Below are 14519 nucleotides of genomic sequence, written 5' to 3' on the forward strand. Positions count from 1 at the left end.
ACGTTAAGGCACTCACCGCACCATCGCCTCGATTTTCTTCCTGTAGTTGTGGTGTATCTCGTCTCGGTACTCGGGGCGCATGAGCATGGCGGCGAAGCCGAAAGCCGAGTTTCTCAAGCCGGCTCGGTGACATTCGATGACCGCCGACGTCAGGATGGGAACGACGTCTGCTCGGACACACCGCGTTATTATTTTCCTTTCTTTTTAGGACTAATGGTAAAGCGGACCAGGGACTCACGTGCAGGAAATTTGCTGATATTTTTGCTGACCCGAATAAGCAGGCGCGCTCCTTTCAGGTGGTCCCTTCTCTTAATGTGGATCTGGATGAAAACATTCATTTTTTTCATCAATACAAGCTTTTTCTTTTGCACGGTAGGAAAGAATCTAGCACTCTCCACGATATATTGGCATTTCTACGGTTCGATGAATCTTCAGGGTTCATACAGGTGTTTGAAATCCTTGAAACTGCTTGAAATCGGACTATAAGATGCGACTTTTTTCCCAAGCTTTAAACTTGGCGGCGAATGCGATCATGTGGATAATTGATGCGTTTTTTCTAACGCCAGTGGCGCCAGAGCAGTAAAAGTGAGAGTGAGACAGGTGGGATAGAAGTGTCGAGGGAGACTCATTTTAATGTTGTGTTTTCAAGGATTGAAAAGTGCTTGAATTTTTAGTGAAGTGCTTGTAAATGCTTGAAATTGTACCCAGGTTTCTCAAAGGTCTGCCTAAAAATGATGCTGATAGTGCTCTCTGGTGGCTTTCCTTAGCCAATGCATTTTTCTTCCTCATGATTAACTGCAGCTGCCATTAGTTTGTACGTCGTTGTCCTATGAACCGCCATCGCGCCCAAGAGGACAGGTAAATGCTACAACGGGGCACTATGAAACGTGTATAAGAGCAAAGATCAGATGTCAATGAGGGGCCGTGCAAAAATTAAGGTCGTGTTTCCCAGTGGTAAAATGTAAAAAACTTCCTGGAACTGAAAATGTAAGCGACATATATGGGTTTTACCCAACACTTATACGGGGAGACAATTGCCTAAGAAAAAAAAATATTCGCAATGTACTCAAGATCTAAAAATCATGGCTAGATAAATGCATACACAAGTAAATTGCGAATATATTTGTGGCTGTGCAAAATACATGATTCACATCGGATTTTGGAAATGAGAGAAATTGGAAAGTTCTTAAAAAGTGCTTGAATTTAGCCAAGACAAAAATGGATTAACCTTAAATCCTAAATGCCAAAGGCATATATCACTGTGCATTAAGGATTTGTTTTCAGAAAATTCATGTTTTCATTTTCCCTCGTTGAGGCATTCATTCTTTTCCTTCAGTGAAGGCATTATTTTTTTGTTCTTTTTTCCCATTAATGCGTTTTTTTTTTTAATCTTTAAGACTTACAATTTTTTGTCCCCTGTTAAGGTATTATTTCTTTATTACTGGTATTTTCCCCATTAAGAGCTAACTTTTTGTTAAGATCAAGATCAAGACTGTATTGTCATTAACATAAAAATCCCAATACAATTTTCTGGCGTACACTATTGATAAAAGGCGTTTTAAACTAGGATACAATAAAAATCAAATATGTATATACAAAAAGGAATAGAAATAGTCTTTATGTACATATATTTGTATGTGTATAGTTGTTGTATATGTACATATGTATACGTATAAGGCGTTATTATTATTTTCAAAGTTCAGAAGCCTGCGGTCCCTTCTCAAGGTTTCTTCATTTTCCTCATGTTGAGGTTTTTTGAGTTTTTCCTTGCCCTCATGTTGGTTCCAGATCAGGGGATGCTGTCATAATAGTCTGAAAAAATAGTCTGTGTAATAACCTGTGAAGCCCTTTGAGACTCTTTGTGATTAAGGGCGTCACAAAGAAAAATGACTTGACTTGACCTATCTAAGCAACCTGAGCCCTGTGCCTGACAATAGCCAAGCTCTCCAGTGTCTTGCACATATTTTGGAGAGGTAGAGGAGACAAAATCAAGTTGGGCCACTACTGGCTTAGAAAAAAATAAATAAGAAGATAAATGCTTAGACTCTTTTTATGAAGTCATGTTGGCTGATTGAATGGTATAGCATGGCTCCGAGAGACAGATGATCAAATCTTTCTTTAAAAAAACAAAAATCTGGATCTTTTTCGATTTCTTCACCCGAAGCATATTTTTTCTTTGCGGCCGTCACCCTTTTTAAATTGGCATGTGATCAGGGGACGCTGACACAACCAGAACTGTGGGCCTGCGCAGCCTTTTGAGACTCTGCGATTAAGGGCTAAACAAGTGAAAGTGAGCGACTTGACTCGCCTTTCCCAGCAGGTAAGAGTGCAGGATCATCAAGTTAGTGGCCATTTCTGCAGGAATCTTGATTTTGTGAGCTTGCAGTTGCGTGTACATGCTGAACAACACGTTATGGGAGCTACGGTAGTTTCCTGGTACGAAAGGAAAAGCCAGGATGAAATCTATGATATGAGATCATAGAAGGTTATTTTTGTGGCTCCTACCTGCATTCTGCTCTTCCCTGGCAATGATGATGGCAGTGCGCGCGGCCTCCCTGTACTGCTGCAGTGCCATGTAGAGTCGAAACAGGTACTTGGCATCCTTCAAATTCAAGAGATGTTTGGATTACGTTCACACCCCTTGGTAAAAAACATGTCTAACACTTTCCATATTTCCTTGCGTTGGCAATGATGAATTTCAGTTAGCGACAGGACATGAAAACTGCTGTTAACCTAAAAAAACACAGAAGGGGCTGAATACACCCAAAGCTGGAGTCGGTCAGAGCTGCTGGAAGCGGCTATTTTGGCGGACAGCAGGAAAAGCTACTTCAAAAACTTGCCGAGCGAGCCACTATCCTGCAGACAAGGAGCTAACATGAATGGCAAGAGAAGGAAACCTTTGGGGAAAAAAGTGAAAAAAAAGCTGAATCACGAGACTCGGCGACATTGCTCGCATGAGCAGCTGTGGAAGGCAAGTGACACTAAGGGACGAAGCAGGAGCAGCTAACAATAACAATGGCAACAAGCCATACGCTACAGCCAAATTGCTAACTTGAGTGGCTAGAGAAGGAAACGGTGAGGAATAAGTGGAAAAAGCCTGAATGGCAGGACTCTGCAACATCGACTTGCGTGAGCGGCTGTGGAAGGCGAGTGACACTGAAGAATGAAGCAGAAGCAGCTAACAATAACGGCAAGCCGTAGCCTGCAGCCAAAGGGCTACCATGGATGGCTAGAGAAGGACGCTGATAAAAAAAAGTCCAAAAACTCGGTGACCATCATAATTGGGTGCTCAGCTGTGTACATGAAGTGGTCATTAAGTGGTAATAGCAGCATGGGGACAGGCTACCTATGCAAAATGGTCCTTCGGGCTTCCATAGTAAGAAGATGGCCTCCAAACATGTCAGTTGTGTAAAAGAATTGCAAATTTATGAAACTAAAATCAGGTTTACGAGATACTTTTCTTTTGATTTGAGTCAACAGTGGTCTATTTGAATACATGAAGTACTCTCACACCCTATATAAAAGACACACTGGGGCCTTTTAATCAGTTGTATATCAGTATGTAAAGAATTGATGCTGGAAATGTGATTAGAAAATGTCAAAGGAATAATTCTCACCTTTGGGATGCCATCACTCTCCCCCATGAGGTATTCTATGAGTAAATTAGTCAGGGAGGTCTCCTTGGCTTGGCCCACCTGATAGCATCAAGCATATTAAATCAAGTCTATGAATTTGTAATTGGGATTATTTGACCCTGCTGATCGCCCACCGTCTCGATGGCCATGTCCAAAGCCAGGCTGTCTTCGGCATTTGGACACTTGAGGAAGTGTTTTAAAGCCTGAGGAAGAGAACAAGAGTAGTCACATTTAGCCTACATTGAATACCTGACAACTTTTACCCCTTATTTTACATGTTTTTTGATCATTTCCAATTGTGTACATGTATAACAATCATTGTTTGGTAATTGTTTTTTTTTTTTTTTTGGTTAGGCCGACGCCTTACCCATTTCAACTCCAATCCGGATCGTCTCTGTCACCGGTAGCCGACCATAATGTGATCGTAGATTGCTCATACTGATGCTGTAAACCCAGCGAATGTTATCCTATAATATACAACCCTGAATGTATTGCAAGTGAGGAAATAACTCAAAAAGATATTGAAAAAAATATGTTGTTTAAAGGGTAATTAAAATAAACGTGTTCACATAAATTATTTTTGATTTTATTCTACAGTCCATAAGCACCTCCACTACCGCTTTACATGTTAAGACCATAATAATAGTATTAATAATAATAACAATAATACATTTGATTACAAAGCGCCTAGAATAAAACCAACGAGCAATAAATAGAAAAATATAAAAATTAAAGTTTTGAAAAAAAAAATGGAGGAGGGGCAAGTGAGTCGGAAGAGATGGGCTTGGAGTCTGGATTTGAAGATGGACAGGGTAGCGTTATTCCGGAGGTCAGGTGGTAATGAGTTCCAGAGCTAGGGGACGTTCCAAAAGATGTTGTTTCGCGTTTAGTTTTTAATGAAAAAAGGTTGGCATGTACGAATAGTCTGTCTTGCTCTGGGTAGATAGGTACTGCTTAATAAAGGAAATTGCAATCGTTAAATGGCAAGAAAAGCAGTGAGTAACTATAACTGATTACTTTTTTAGAGTAACATCCCCAACTCTGTTAATAAAGGGAGCAATTGGCTGAAGTTGACAGGTATGACATTGGGACAGGCAAGTATACTTTTTTCCACTAGAGGGCAGAAATCTGCAAGGGAAATATGATGAATTAGACTTCTTACTCTGCTGAATTGTCCAGACTTTTGGAAGAATTTTCCAGCTTGCAGGTGGTTCTTCTCCGCCTCAAAGAAGAGAGCGATGCTCTGATAATCCTCCTGTGTCGCGTCGGAACCTGCAAAGCACAAGCAGCGGCCTTCACGTACGTTCGCTTTCATCAAGAAAAGGCAACCGAAGCAGACCGATGATGTCGGCGTAGACTTCCATCTGTCTGTGCTGCTGCGCAAGCTGGAAGGCTTCGTCGTTGCACTGGGAGAGCACCAGGAAGTGGATGGCCGAGCCGTAATCGTTCAACGACAAGAAGAATCTGAAAAGACGCGGGGAATTCAATTTTGTCGGAAACACGAGTCAAGGTTTGTCCCACCTGGCCACCATTTTTGCTCCCTCGATGCTCTGCGTCTCTCTGACGAGGAGGACGGCAGACTCGGGGTTTTTCAGATGATCCAGCAGCACGCGAGTGACATTGTCCCAGTCTTTAGCGCTTTCGTAGGCTTGTGCTGCCTCCTTATAACTGATTCAAACACAAAAAGTTCTGTTACCGGCAGGAACAGGAACGCAAGATAATTATCGGGTTATAGGATCGAAACCATCCAAACGGGACATTATATTGGCCCGATCTAGCATTTGTATGTTTGTTTGAATTCATGACAGCTGCTAAAGTGGACAGCTAAGATAATGTTACTGGATAAGAACGAGTGATATTCTTAGCCAAAGCATGTGTGACCTAAGTATTGGAGCACTTTGGCTCAGATGGTGTGTAGCATGTGTGGCGGCAACCAGGTGGGGAGCACAAACATGTATGTGTCGTGCCTAAAGCCAAGCACGGTGTTGAGAATGTCATGGTTTGGGGCTGCATGAGTGCAACTGGAAGTGGATGGGCGCTTTTATATTAGGGGAAACACAAACTCAAAGATGCACTGTGGAATACTGGAGCAGAGAACGATCCCCGCCCTCCCGAACCTGGGATGCAGGGCAATGTTCCAGCGAAGCGATGCATTTTCACATAATTAACAAACACAATCGTATGTATATGTCAGTGTCATGGTACTCATAACAATATTTTGTCGTTATAGTTATTACTGACCATCAAAGTATGCATCGATCGATCGATTGATAAATTCAAGCCTTCGTCTTTCCAACACTACATTTGGGACATTGCAATTGTAACCAAAAATATAAAACCAACACGACTTTGCGTGCATTTGACATTTTTTTTCCAAATATAGCATGCAGTAAAAAAACAAGTGATAGGTTATCAGTATCAATCTCCATAAGCAGTTTTTTGGGTTAGCAGTATTAGCGGGAAAAAGCAGTTATTGTGCATCCCTCGTTATTAGTTTTTTTTTTTTAAGAAGTATTTCTCGCTACTTACTTGCCATCCGTCTCCATGGCCTTAGCATACTGTAGGTGGATCTTGGAAGAGGTGACGTTTGGCAGTAACTCTCCCACTTTGGCCCTAAAAGCATTAACATTTGAATAGGACTTAAGATATCATTAAAAGTGTGAATTGCGGTGCGTTTCTCACCAATTTTTGCAGCGGATATTCACTGATGCTGCCTTGTCGTAACATTCTCCTTTTTCATAGAGCTGTGCAGCTTCAGAGAATTGCTGGAACAGAAGAAAATAAAATGCATGTTGACACATGGGACACAAGAAAAAAAAAAAGCCAACTCCTACTTTCATGCTTTCCAGTATGACTGCGCATTCTTTCTTCAGGACTCGACTTGGATGTTGAACAGCCTGTGTCACTCCTCTCCGGATGTCACCCATCCGAATGGCCGCCCTGGCCATGCCCGCCTGGCACACTTCATCATGTTCCTGAAACTGAAACCAGGAGGGAAAGGGTAGTGAGGACACTAAAAATCCAAGACCTTAAAGTACACGAGATTAATTGATAAGAAAAAACAACACCCCAAAAAAACATAACTCCTAATGTTAAGATCGGGCTTAAAAAAACTCCAGCCCAACTCCGAACCAGCTCTAGCCCGACCGGATGATTTGATTCGAGGGTCGAGTCGGAAGTCCGCCCCGAGTAAACCCGAAACCGCATTTCGGTGCCGCGCGCACGACGGCGCAGAAGTGTGCCTTTCGACCGAAGTACGCGCGGTGCTGAAGTGTGGCGCCGAAATGCAGACTTCACCGCCGAAGTGTGCCAAACAGCGTGCGTGCCGTGCAGTGATAAGGTCCTCGGAGAAGAGGAAAAAATCAGCGAGAGAGAAACCGGGCCCGGCCTGACTTAATGAATTCCATTTTATGCCCGAACCCGGCCTGAAATTCGGGCTCGGGGCCAAGACCTGGCCTCTACTGACTACTATTGGTTTCACTTCAAACTCCATTATGACAGCAAGATGTAAAATCTGTAAGCTGTACGCCAGTGTTCAGTTAAAGACGTTGAGGGGATATTGAAAAGCCTTGGTGTTCTTCTAAAAACACAGAACTATAAAATGTGTTTTGTCTGTTGAATGTGTCAAAACTATGAATGTTGACTATGTGGTTAATTCTCTGACACAAATGACATTTGTTTTGAGAAATGTAACAGAGTAACTGAAAGTCTTTAACTTTTACAATTGGTCATCATTGGTCAGTATTGCATTTCACAGTTCAACATCATTGATGTTCATTTGACATTGAACACAAGAATCCCAACGCAGTTAATAAGATGCGAGAAGGTAAATCTGAACATTCTACTTTTTTTTTAAGAATTAGCCAAGGAATATCAATTCTCACCCGTTGGGAGAGCCAAATTGGCCAATGGGGTCTAGATTCCACTCAGAGACGGGAGAAAGACTCTGTCATACTGTTTTTTGTCGTAGCTAGTCAAGCTTAACTTAACTTACTTTTGCTGATGCGTGGACTTCTTACTCTCCCCTCTGCGCCAAATGTCAAAAATGCTCCCTTAAACTTCAAGTCCTGACTGCCAATAGCGTTCCCATGAGACCGCAAGGTGGGAAAGCCAAACCAGAAAACTTCAGAATTCCAAGCTAAAATCAAAGAGCTGTGAGGGTTTTTTCATCTTCACAACCTTTGCTGAACTGTGTTTTTCCAAACCTAATCCTGATCAAGCCTCTTTGTCTCTAATGACCAAACTGTACGCTTTAGCCAAGCGAATCACATCTTTGCAGACAAAGTGGTATGAATTGGTGCAAAAGTTGGTGTTTTTTGAGCGGTCCAGTTAAATCCCACCCGTTCACATTTTTTAATATGGAAGCAGTTCATTCAACTGTCTTGTTCTTCTCACCAGGCGGGTTTTTTTGTCACAAGAGATCTAATGTATTGCACTTACTTTATTATCATGAGTCATGCCTTTCTCATAGTGCGCCAGAGCGTTTACATAGTCTCCACTATATGGACACAGAGTAAAAAGAGAGCAAGATGATGCATCAGATAAAACATTTCAGATCATAGGGTGCGTCTAGCGCGTGGACGTACATAAACTCAAGATGAGCGGCGTATTCTTTGGAGAGGAACGGTATCTGCTCTTCCGCTAAGCCCTTGGCTAACATCAGAGCGCTGTCCCAGTGCAACAGGTCTCTCCTCATCTAAAACAATTTCACATAGGTTCATCTTAAAGCCAATAATGTATAGATGCACATGAACATATCTGACCTCCAGGGCGGCTATGGGGCAGCTTGAAGCCAGATAGAGGTCCTGGGCGAGACCAAAATCCTCTAGGAACATGGCCAGGTGACCTGCAAGTAAGTTATTATCCTCGATCCCCTATGAGCACAAAAAAAACAAGTTTAGTGTTTCCTAATAAACTTTATACAGTAAAGCCCCAGGATACGGCATGCCCGCCTTATGGCGTTTTTGTTATTTGAACGTTTTTATCTGAAGTATCCGTGGATTTCGGGAGGCACTCGTTAGCATGGGTTTCTATCCCAAGCTATATAGCAGTTTCACTACGTATTCATGTTATATCCTGGGGGTCTACGGTTTCTCAATTGTTAGAAAATTCAGTGATTGCACCTGAATGGCCTGCAAGGACATCACCATACCCACGTTGCCGCTCATGCGGTAAAAGTGGATGGCCAGTTCCACCTCCATGTGTACCAGGCAGGCTTTGCCGATCTCTTCCTTGTTGGCCTCTGTACCCTCCCTCGAGCACAAATCCCAGGCTTCGAAAAATCTTTGAATTGACACAAATGACAACTTACTGTCTTTCATAAATGCAAGTTAGTTCATTCAAGGCTGTGTTTTCTTCAGGAAATTGGATAATGAGCAAATTTTACGAGGCAAAACTGAGGGCAAAAACTGGCAAGCTGAACAAAAAGTTAAAAAAACATGATTGTCCTTTTTAGTATCATCTTTATCGTGGTACATTTTTCTGTACTTGAAATATTTGTCATTATGTATTTAATTAGAGAAAAAAAAAGTTGTATATCTTGAGTTTTTAATTTACGTTATAAAAAATAGGGTATACTATATCACTTTTCTTTAATTCTGAGCAAAATGACATACTATCAGCTAGATAAGATAATTTGGATATTTTAAATTATTCTACTCATTTTAAATTAGAAAAGAGAAAACATTTGATAAAATTATGAAACTAATACCCAAAATGAGCAAATATTTAAAAATTATTTTACGAAGAATAACAAAAGTGTTAAAAGGCAAAGACACTTATCATTTGCAAAATGTTCTGCAAATGGGATAAAAATGTATTTTTGCGGTGTGCTATCTGTAAGGTTGGATAATCTTGCTTTTTTCAAGGATGATTTTTCTTATTTTATTAGAAAAACAAGAAATAACGTCTTCAAATAAAGCAAAACATAAACTGAGTTGAATTCTTTGCCAATGGGGTTTAGTATGAATTTAAAAGGCTATTTGGTCCTTCCTAGTGGTACAAAAAAATATTGATTTGCACTATTGTTACGATTCTTTTTCATTGCATTATCATTATAACTTGGGCGAGTTTTCTGAGCACTACGGTGTATTTTTTCCATTTTTTTTCCCTCTTTATCCTGATACTCTTTTATCAGTATTTCTCTTCAAAGTCTTTATTACATGTTTTTCCCTGGAGTGCCACATCTAATCTCGCTAAATACAATGTTTCACAACGTTGATATCAATGACAATGAAGACAAATTCAATTCAATATTAGACAAAAATACATGAACTATTATACCATTGTTAATTCTTATAAATATTCATTAGGTAGAGACTTTTGGATTTCTTTTACAGAACGGCATCCATACCTAGTCGTCGCCGCCATGTTTGTCTATCAGCTTGATGCTACGCTGTGCTCGTTTGGAAATGGTTTTTGTTCACATTTCAAAACATTTAATGGTCGAATATTACACAATGTACCGTTCATTTTTGCAGTGTACAATATGTAGGGTTGGATAATTTTGCTTACTTTAGGACAATTTTTCTTATTTCATTACAAAAATATGAAACAATGTACTAAAATAAAACTCAAATTTATGTTTTTTTTTTTTACTTTTCCCCAAAAAAAAAAAAGTAAACTTATACCGCCGAAGGTTTTTCCCTCCCCCCAAATGTATCAGACATAACAAACCTTTTAAGCTGAAGGGCCTGCGTGAGCTGCTTGCCGATTTCAGGTTGCGACCCGGACGGCGTGTTTGGCGGACGTTCCAGGAAGGAGTGAGTGCTCAGAGGCACTTCGGTGATTTTGCCACTCGCCGTTTGGCACGTCAGCACGCCGTTATATAGCAGCAAGGGCTTCAGGGATGACGGAAGCGAAGTGCTCCCCAGTGACAGCACACGAGGGCCTTCGTGAACGGGACCGGATGAAAAGGAGAGCAAAGTCAAAAAGCTTATGAAGGCGTGTCAATTTATTTTACCCCTTAAAAACCCGCAAAATATAGCCATTAGTAGCTAAACCCCTGGTGACAAAAGTGGGTACACCCTAAAGTAAAAGTTCTTGAAGTTCAATATTCGGAGTGGCCACCATGATTTTGCAGAACCATTTTAATCCTCCAGGCCATGGATTTCACCAGCGCCTCACAAGTTGCCACTGGGATGCTCTTCCACTCCTCCATGATAACAGGACTGAGTTGGGGGATATTGAAGATCTTGTGTTTCTGAACCTTCCGCTTGAGGATGCCCCAAAGATGTTCTATTGGATTTAAATCTGGAAATATGCTTAGACAGTCATCCCCTTTACATTTTGCCCCTTTAGAAAAGCCTTGGTCATCTTAGAAGTGTATTTGGTCTGATTGTCAGCTGGAACGTTGCCCTGCATCCCATTTTCGGGAGGTCAAAGATGGTTCTCTGCTCCAGTATTCCACAGTGCATCTTTGAGTTTGTGTTTCCCCTGATATAAAAGCGCCCACCCACTTCCAGTTGCACTCATGCAGCCCCAAACCATGACATTCTCAACACCGTGCTTGGCTTTAGGCACGACACATACATGTTTGTGCTTCCCACCTGGTTGCCGCCACACATAATAATAATAATAATAATTTCCTTTGTATTGTCATTCTTTGTAACAATGTACACAGAACGAAATGTCGATACACCTGACCCGTTGTAGCGAGTCGATGCAGCCGCAGCCAGAGGGCGCCGCCATTATACCAATTAGGTATGTCTCGGTCGAGGCGCGAACCAGCGACCTCCCAGTCATGCTACACACCATCTGAGCCAAATCAACTTATCTTTGTCTCATCAGACAACAGGATATCTTTCCAGTAAGCCATGTCCATTGTTGACAGACTCGCTTGATAAGAACGAGTGATATTCTTAGCCAAAGCATGTGTGACCTAAGTATTGGAGCACTTTGGCTCAGATGGTGTGTAGCATGTGTGGCGGCAACCTTCAGTTGATGTTCAAGGATACATTATAAAGAAATCTCTGCAAAAATGTGATGGGTGTAGTGACTTTTGTGACATACTGTAGCTCTGGGGAAGAAACTATCCCTCAGTCGGTTTGTCCGGGCCTTGTGGGATCTGAACAGTCAGCCCGATGATAACAGTTCAAAAATTGCAATTACTCGAGTGGAATGAGTCTTTTAGGATTTAATAATAGGTTATATGACTAAATCTACTGTGTAAACATTAGAGCACTAGGGATCTAGATGTCCCAGTACCGCTTCGCAGTCCAGTGGTTGCTGACCACAGCTTTATAAGACAAGATGGCTCAACTTAAGTATAATTGATCTTTATTTGTAAATGGTAAAGGGTCTGCATTTATATAGCGCTTTTAAAGTCACTGAACACCTTACAAAGCGCTCTACAATGAGTTTCACACTTACAAAGAATCATACTTTAGAAAAAAAAAAAAAAAATTACTTCAATGGAGCTGAATTTTCTGCAATTGGGGCTAAATTTGATTTTTAGCAGTGAAACTTGTGGCAGTTACTGATATTCCTGTTTTAAAATTTAATTTCTTATAAAGAAAAAAAGAAAAACAGAATTATTTTATCAAGAAATATTTTCCAACTAGATTGGAAGAAAAAGTGAATTGGGCGGGTCGGGCTTTTCGAGAATATGATTAAGAATATGATTTTTCTTAATTTACTTACAAAAACAAGAAATAACGACGTCAAATAATAATATTTTTCTGTGCATTACCAGCTTGCTTCAAATGCCAGCTCGTCCTAATAGTCGAAGACAAAAAAAAGCCACCGTTTTCCCTACCGTAGATGGTGGTCTTATGCACGGCATAGGTGAAGACTTTGTCGTCATCAAAAGCCACAAACGTCACTCTGTCGGCGTGCCAGTTGTCCCACAGCACTCCGGTGACGGTCGGAGAGAAGTTCGGAAGCTCCATGCTCAAGTCCGCTGCCTGGAAGGGCACGTCGACACCCCAATATTTCCCACTAACTTCCAGTCATATGATGATTTTTCACGTTCTATGTACTCACGCTGGAAAGGGTGAGCAGGAAGCCGCTTTTCTTGTCATCAATAAAAACCGAGCGTGTGCCGTTGACATCTGGGACAATTTTGCTCACCGCCACACTGTGGTTATAAGTGCTGACGGTTTCCCATTCTTCCACCAAGACACACACAATGTCACCTAACTGGAGAGAACCATACAAGAATCCGGTGAACATTTTTTCGTTTCAATGAACGTGCTGAAAGTGATACTGTGTAATATTGACCACTAAAGGGCATCGTGGTTTAGAATGGAGCTGGAGAGTGTGCATTTGAAGAAGAAGCACTACTGAAGCCCAAAGAATATCAACATGCCTTCACGGGGCCCTAAGCAAAATTAGATTTGGGGCACCCCTATGACTTGCTCATTTGTATGCCTATTAGAACTCCTTCCATGTCCTACTCTGTCATTAAGAATACACTTAAAATACTGGATATAAAATGTTTCTGTCGCAGTCAGATTGTAATCCGGAGTGAATACGGCCACGAAAGCGGACAACAGATTTGCAAAAAAATTATATTTTAACTTGTTATTTGGAAAAGTAAGTAACTTTCCCTACTGGCCACACAGGAATCAATACATAAAACTTCAAAGGGCAGCCAGGCATCTTTTACTTATGGTGTAAAGTCTGAAATGGTTAAAAAAACATACAAACTACAAAAGCAGCCAAGGGGTTGATTTACACTCAATATTCATAAGTGATTACAGTACAAAGTAGGATACTGAATGTCATCTAAGCCTTTTAAAACAAAGAAAATCAATCAGTTATTTACTGCAACAATCATCTTTATATTTGAGTATTGTACTGAATTTAAACTCAAATACCTAAATAAATATCTAATTGCACAGAGGTACAGGAAACACGGTAAAAGTACTTTTTTTTTTTTTTGATTACTGCAACAAAAAATGTATAAATCATGGTCGGAAGCCATCATAACAGTCCTGCACAAAGAAGGACAAGACCCAATATTGTGTGAAAGCTATAGACCAGTTAGTTTACTTTGTAATGATCTAAAAATTCTTACAAGCATACTGGCAAAAAGAATGCAGAAATTTATAGCGAAATTAATTAGAAATGATCAAACAGGGTTTATTCCGGGAAGGCAGGGTGCAAACAATATTAGGAGGATACTAAACATAATTACGAGCACAAAATCTAAGACCCAACCCTCGATGTTACTGAGCTTGGATGCACAAAAAGCTTTCGATAGGGTGAAATGGAGCTTCTTACATCAATCACTTATAGCTTTTGGCTTCCCTCCAATATTTGTTGAATGGGTGAAAATTATCTATAAAAATCCGAAATCTCGTCTTCGAGTAAATGGTCACTGTTCAGATTTCTTTGAAATCAAAAGAGGAGTCCGGCAAGGGGATTGCTTAAGCCCACTCTTGTTTGCAATAAGCATAGAACCACTCGCAGAATCAATTAGACAAAATGAGCAAATAAGGGGGATATTGGATGAAGGAGGAACAGAACATAAAATATCATTGTTTGCAGACGACCTGTTGGTAATGCTGAAGGAACCTTCGTTATCAATACCACCACTGTTGGAGAGCCTTAAAATATATGGAGAAGTAGCTGGGTATTCAAATAATGAGAGCAAATCAATAGCAATGATGATATCGGGAAAATGTCCAACAGATGTGATTGAAAGGTTTGATTTTAAATGGACAAATAAAGGGTTTAAATATTTGGGGGTGACCATTACACCACATTCCACACAGCTGTTTGATGCAAATTATGGAATGTTAATAAAAGAAATAAGGAAAGATTTGGAAAAATGGGAAATTCTGCCCTTAAGTCTTATCGGCAGGATAGAAACAATCAGAATGAACATATTACCAAGACTATTATTTCTGTTTCAATCCCTTCCAATTCTGATCCCGGCAT

At 40.7% G+C, this 14519-nt stretch overlaps 1 protein-coding gene across 2 annotated transcripts in view; it reads right to left on the bottom strand.

Moving 5' to 3' along the window:
- The window catches only part of wdr19 (WD repeat domain 19), a 32614-nt gene that overhangs the window by 5025 nt on the left and 13070 nt on the right, over positions 1-14519 (bottom strand). For both annotated transcript variants that reach the window (XM_088341196.1, XM_088341195.1), the window contains exons 15-33: positions 12618-12773; positions 12391-12538; positions 10311-10524; positions 8759-8918; positions 8399-8509; positions 8222-8331; positions 8076-8133; positions 6470-6616; positions 6318-6400; positions 6165-6248; positions 5157-5303; positions 4975-5099; positions 4798-4907; positions 3770-3838; positions 3618-3695; positions 2506-2602; positions 2309-2433; positions 239-320; positions 17-167 (exon numbers count right to left, since the gene is read on the bottom strand). In XM_088341196.1, coding sequence (XP_088197322.1) covers positions 17-167; positions 239-320; positions 2309-2433; positions 2506-2602; positions 3618-3695; positions 3770-3838; positions 4798-4907; positions 4975-5099; positions 5157-5303; positions 6165-6248; positions 6318-6400; positions 6470-6616; positions 8076-8133; positions 8222-8331; positions 8399-8509; positions 8759-8918; positions 10311-10524; positions 12391-12538; positions 12618-12773 — 2255 coding nt within the window. The remainder of the gene's footprint in view (positions 1-16; positions 168-238; positions 321-2308; positions 2434-2505; positions 2603-3617; positions 3696-3769; positions 3839-4797; positions 4908-4974; positions 5100-5156; positions 5304-6164; positions 6249-6317; positions 6401-6469; positions 6617-8075; positions 8134-8221; positions 8332-8398; positions 8510-8758; positions 8919-10310; positions 10525-12390; positions 12539-12617; positions 12774-14519) is intronic.

Source organism: Urocampus carinirostris, chromosome 8, assembly GCF_059441175.1.
Source record: "Urocampus carinirostris isolate Australia breed hairy pipefish chromosome 8, RoL_Ucar_1.0, whole genome shotgun sequence".
Taxonomy (NCBI): Eukaryota; Metazoa; Chordata; class Actinopteri; order Syngnathiformes; family Syngnathidae; genus Urocampus; species Urocampus carinirostris.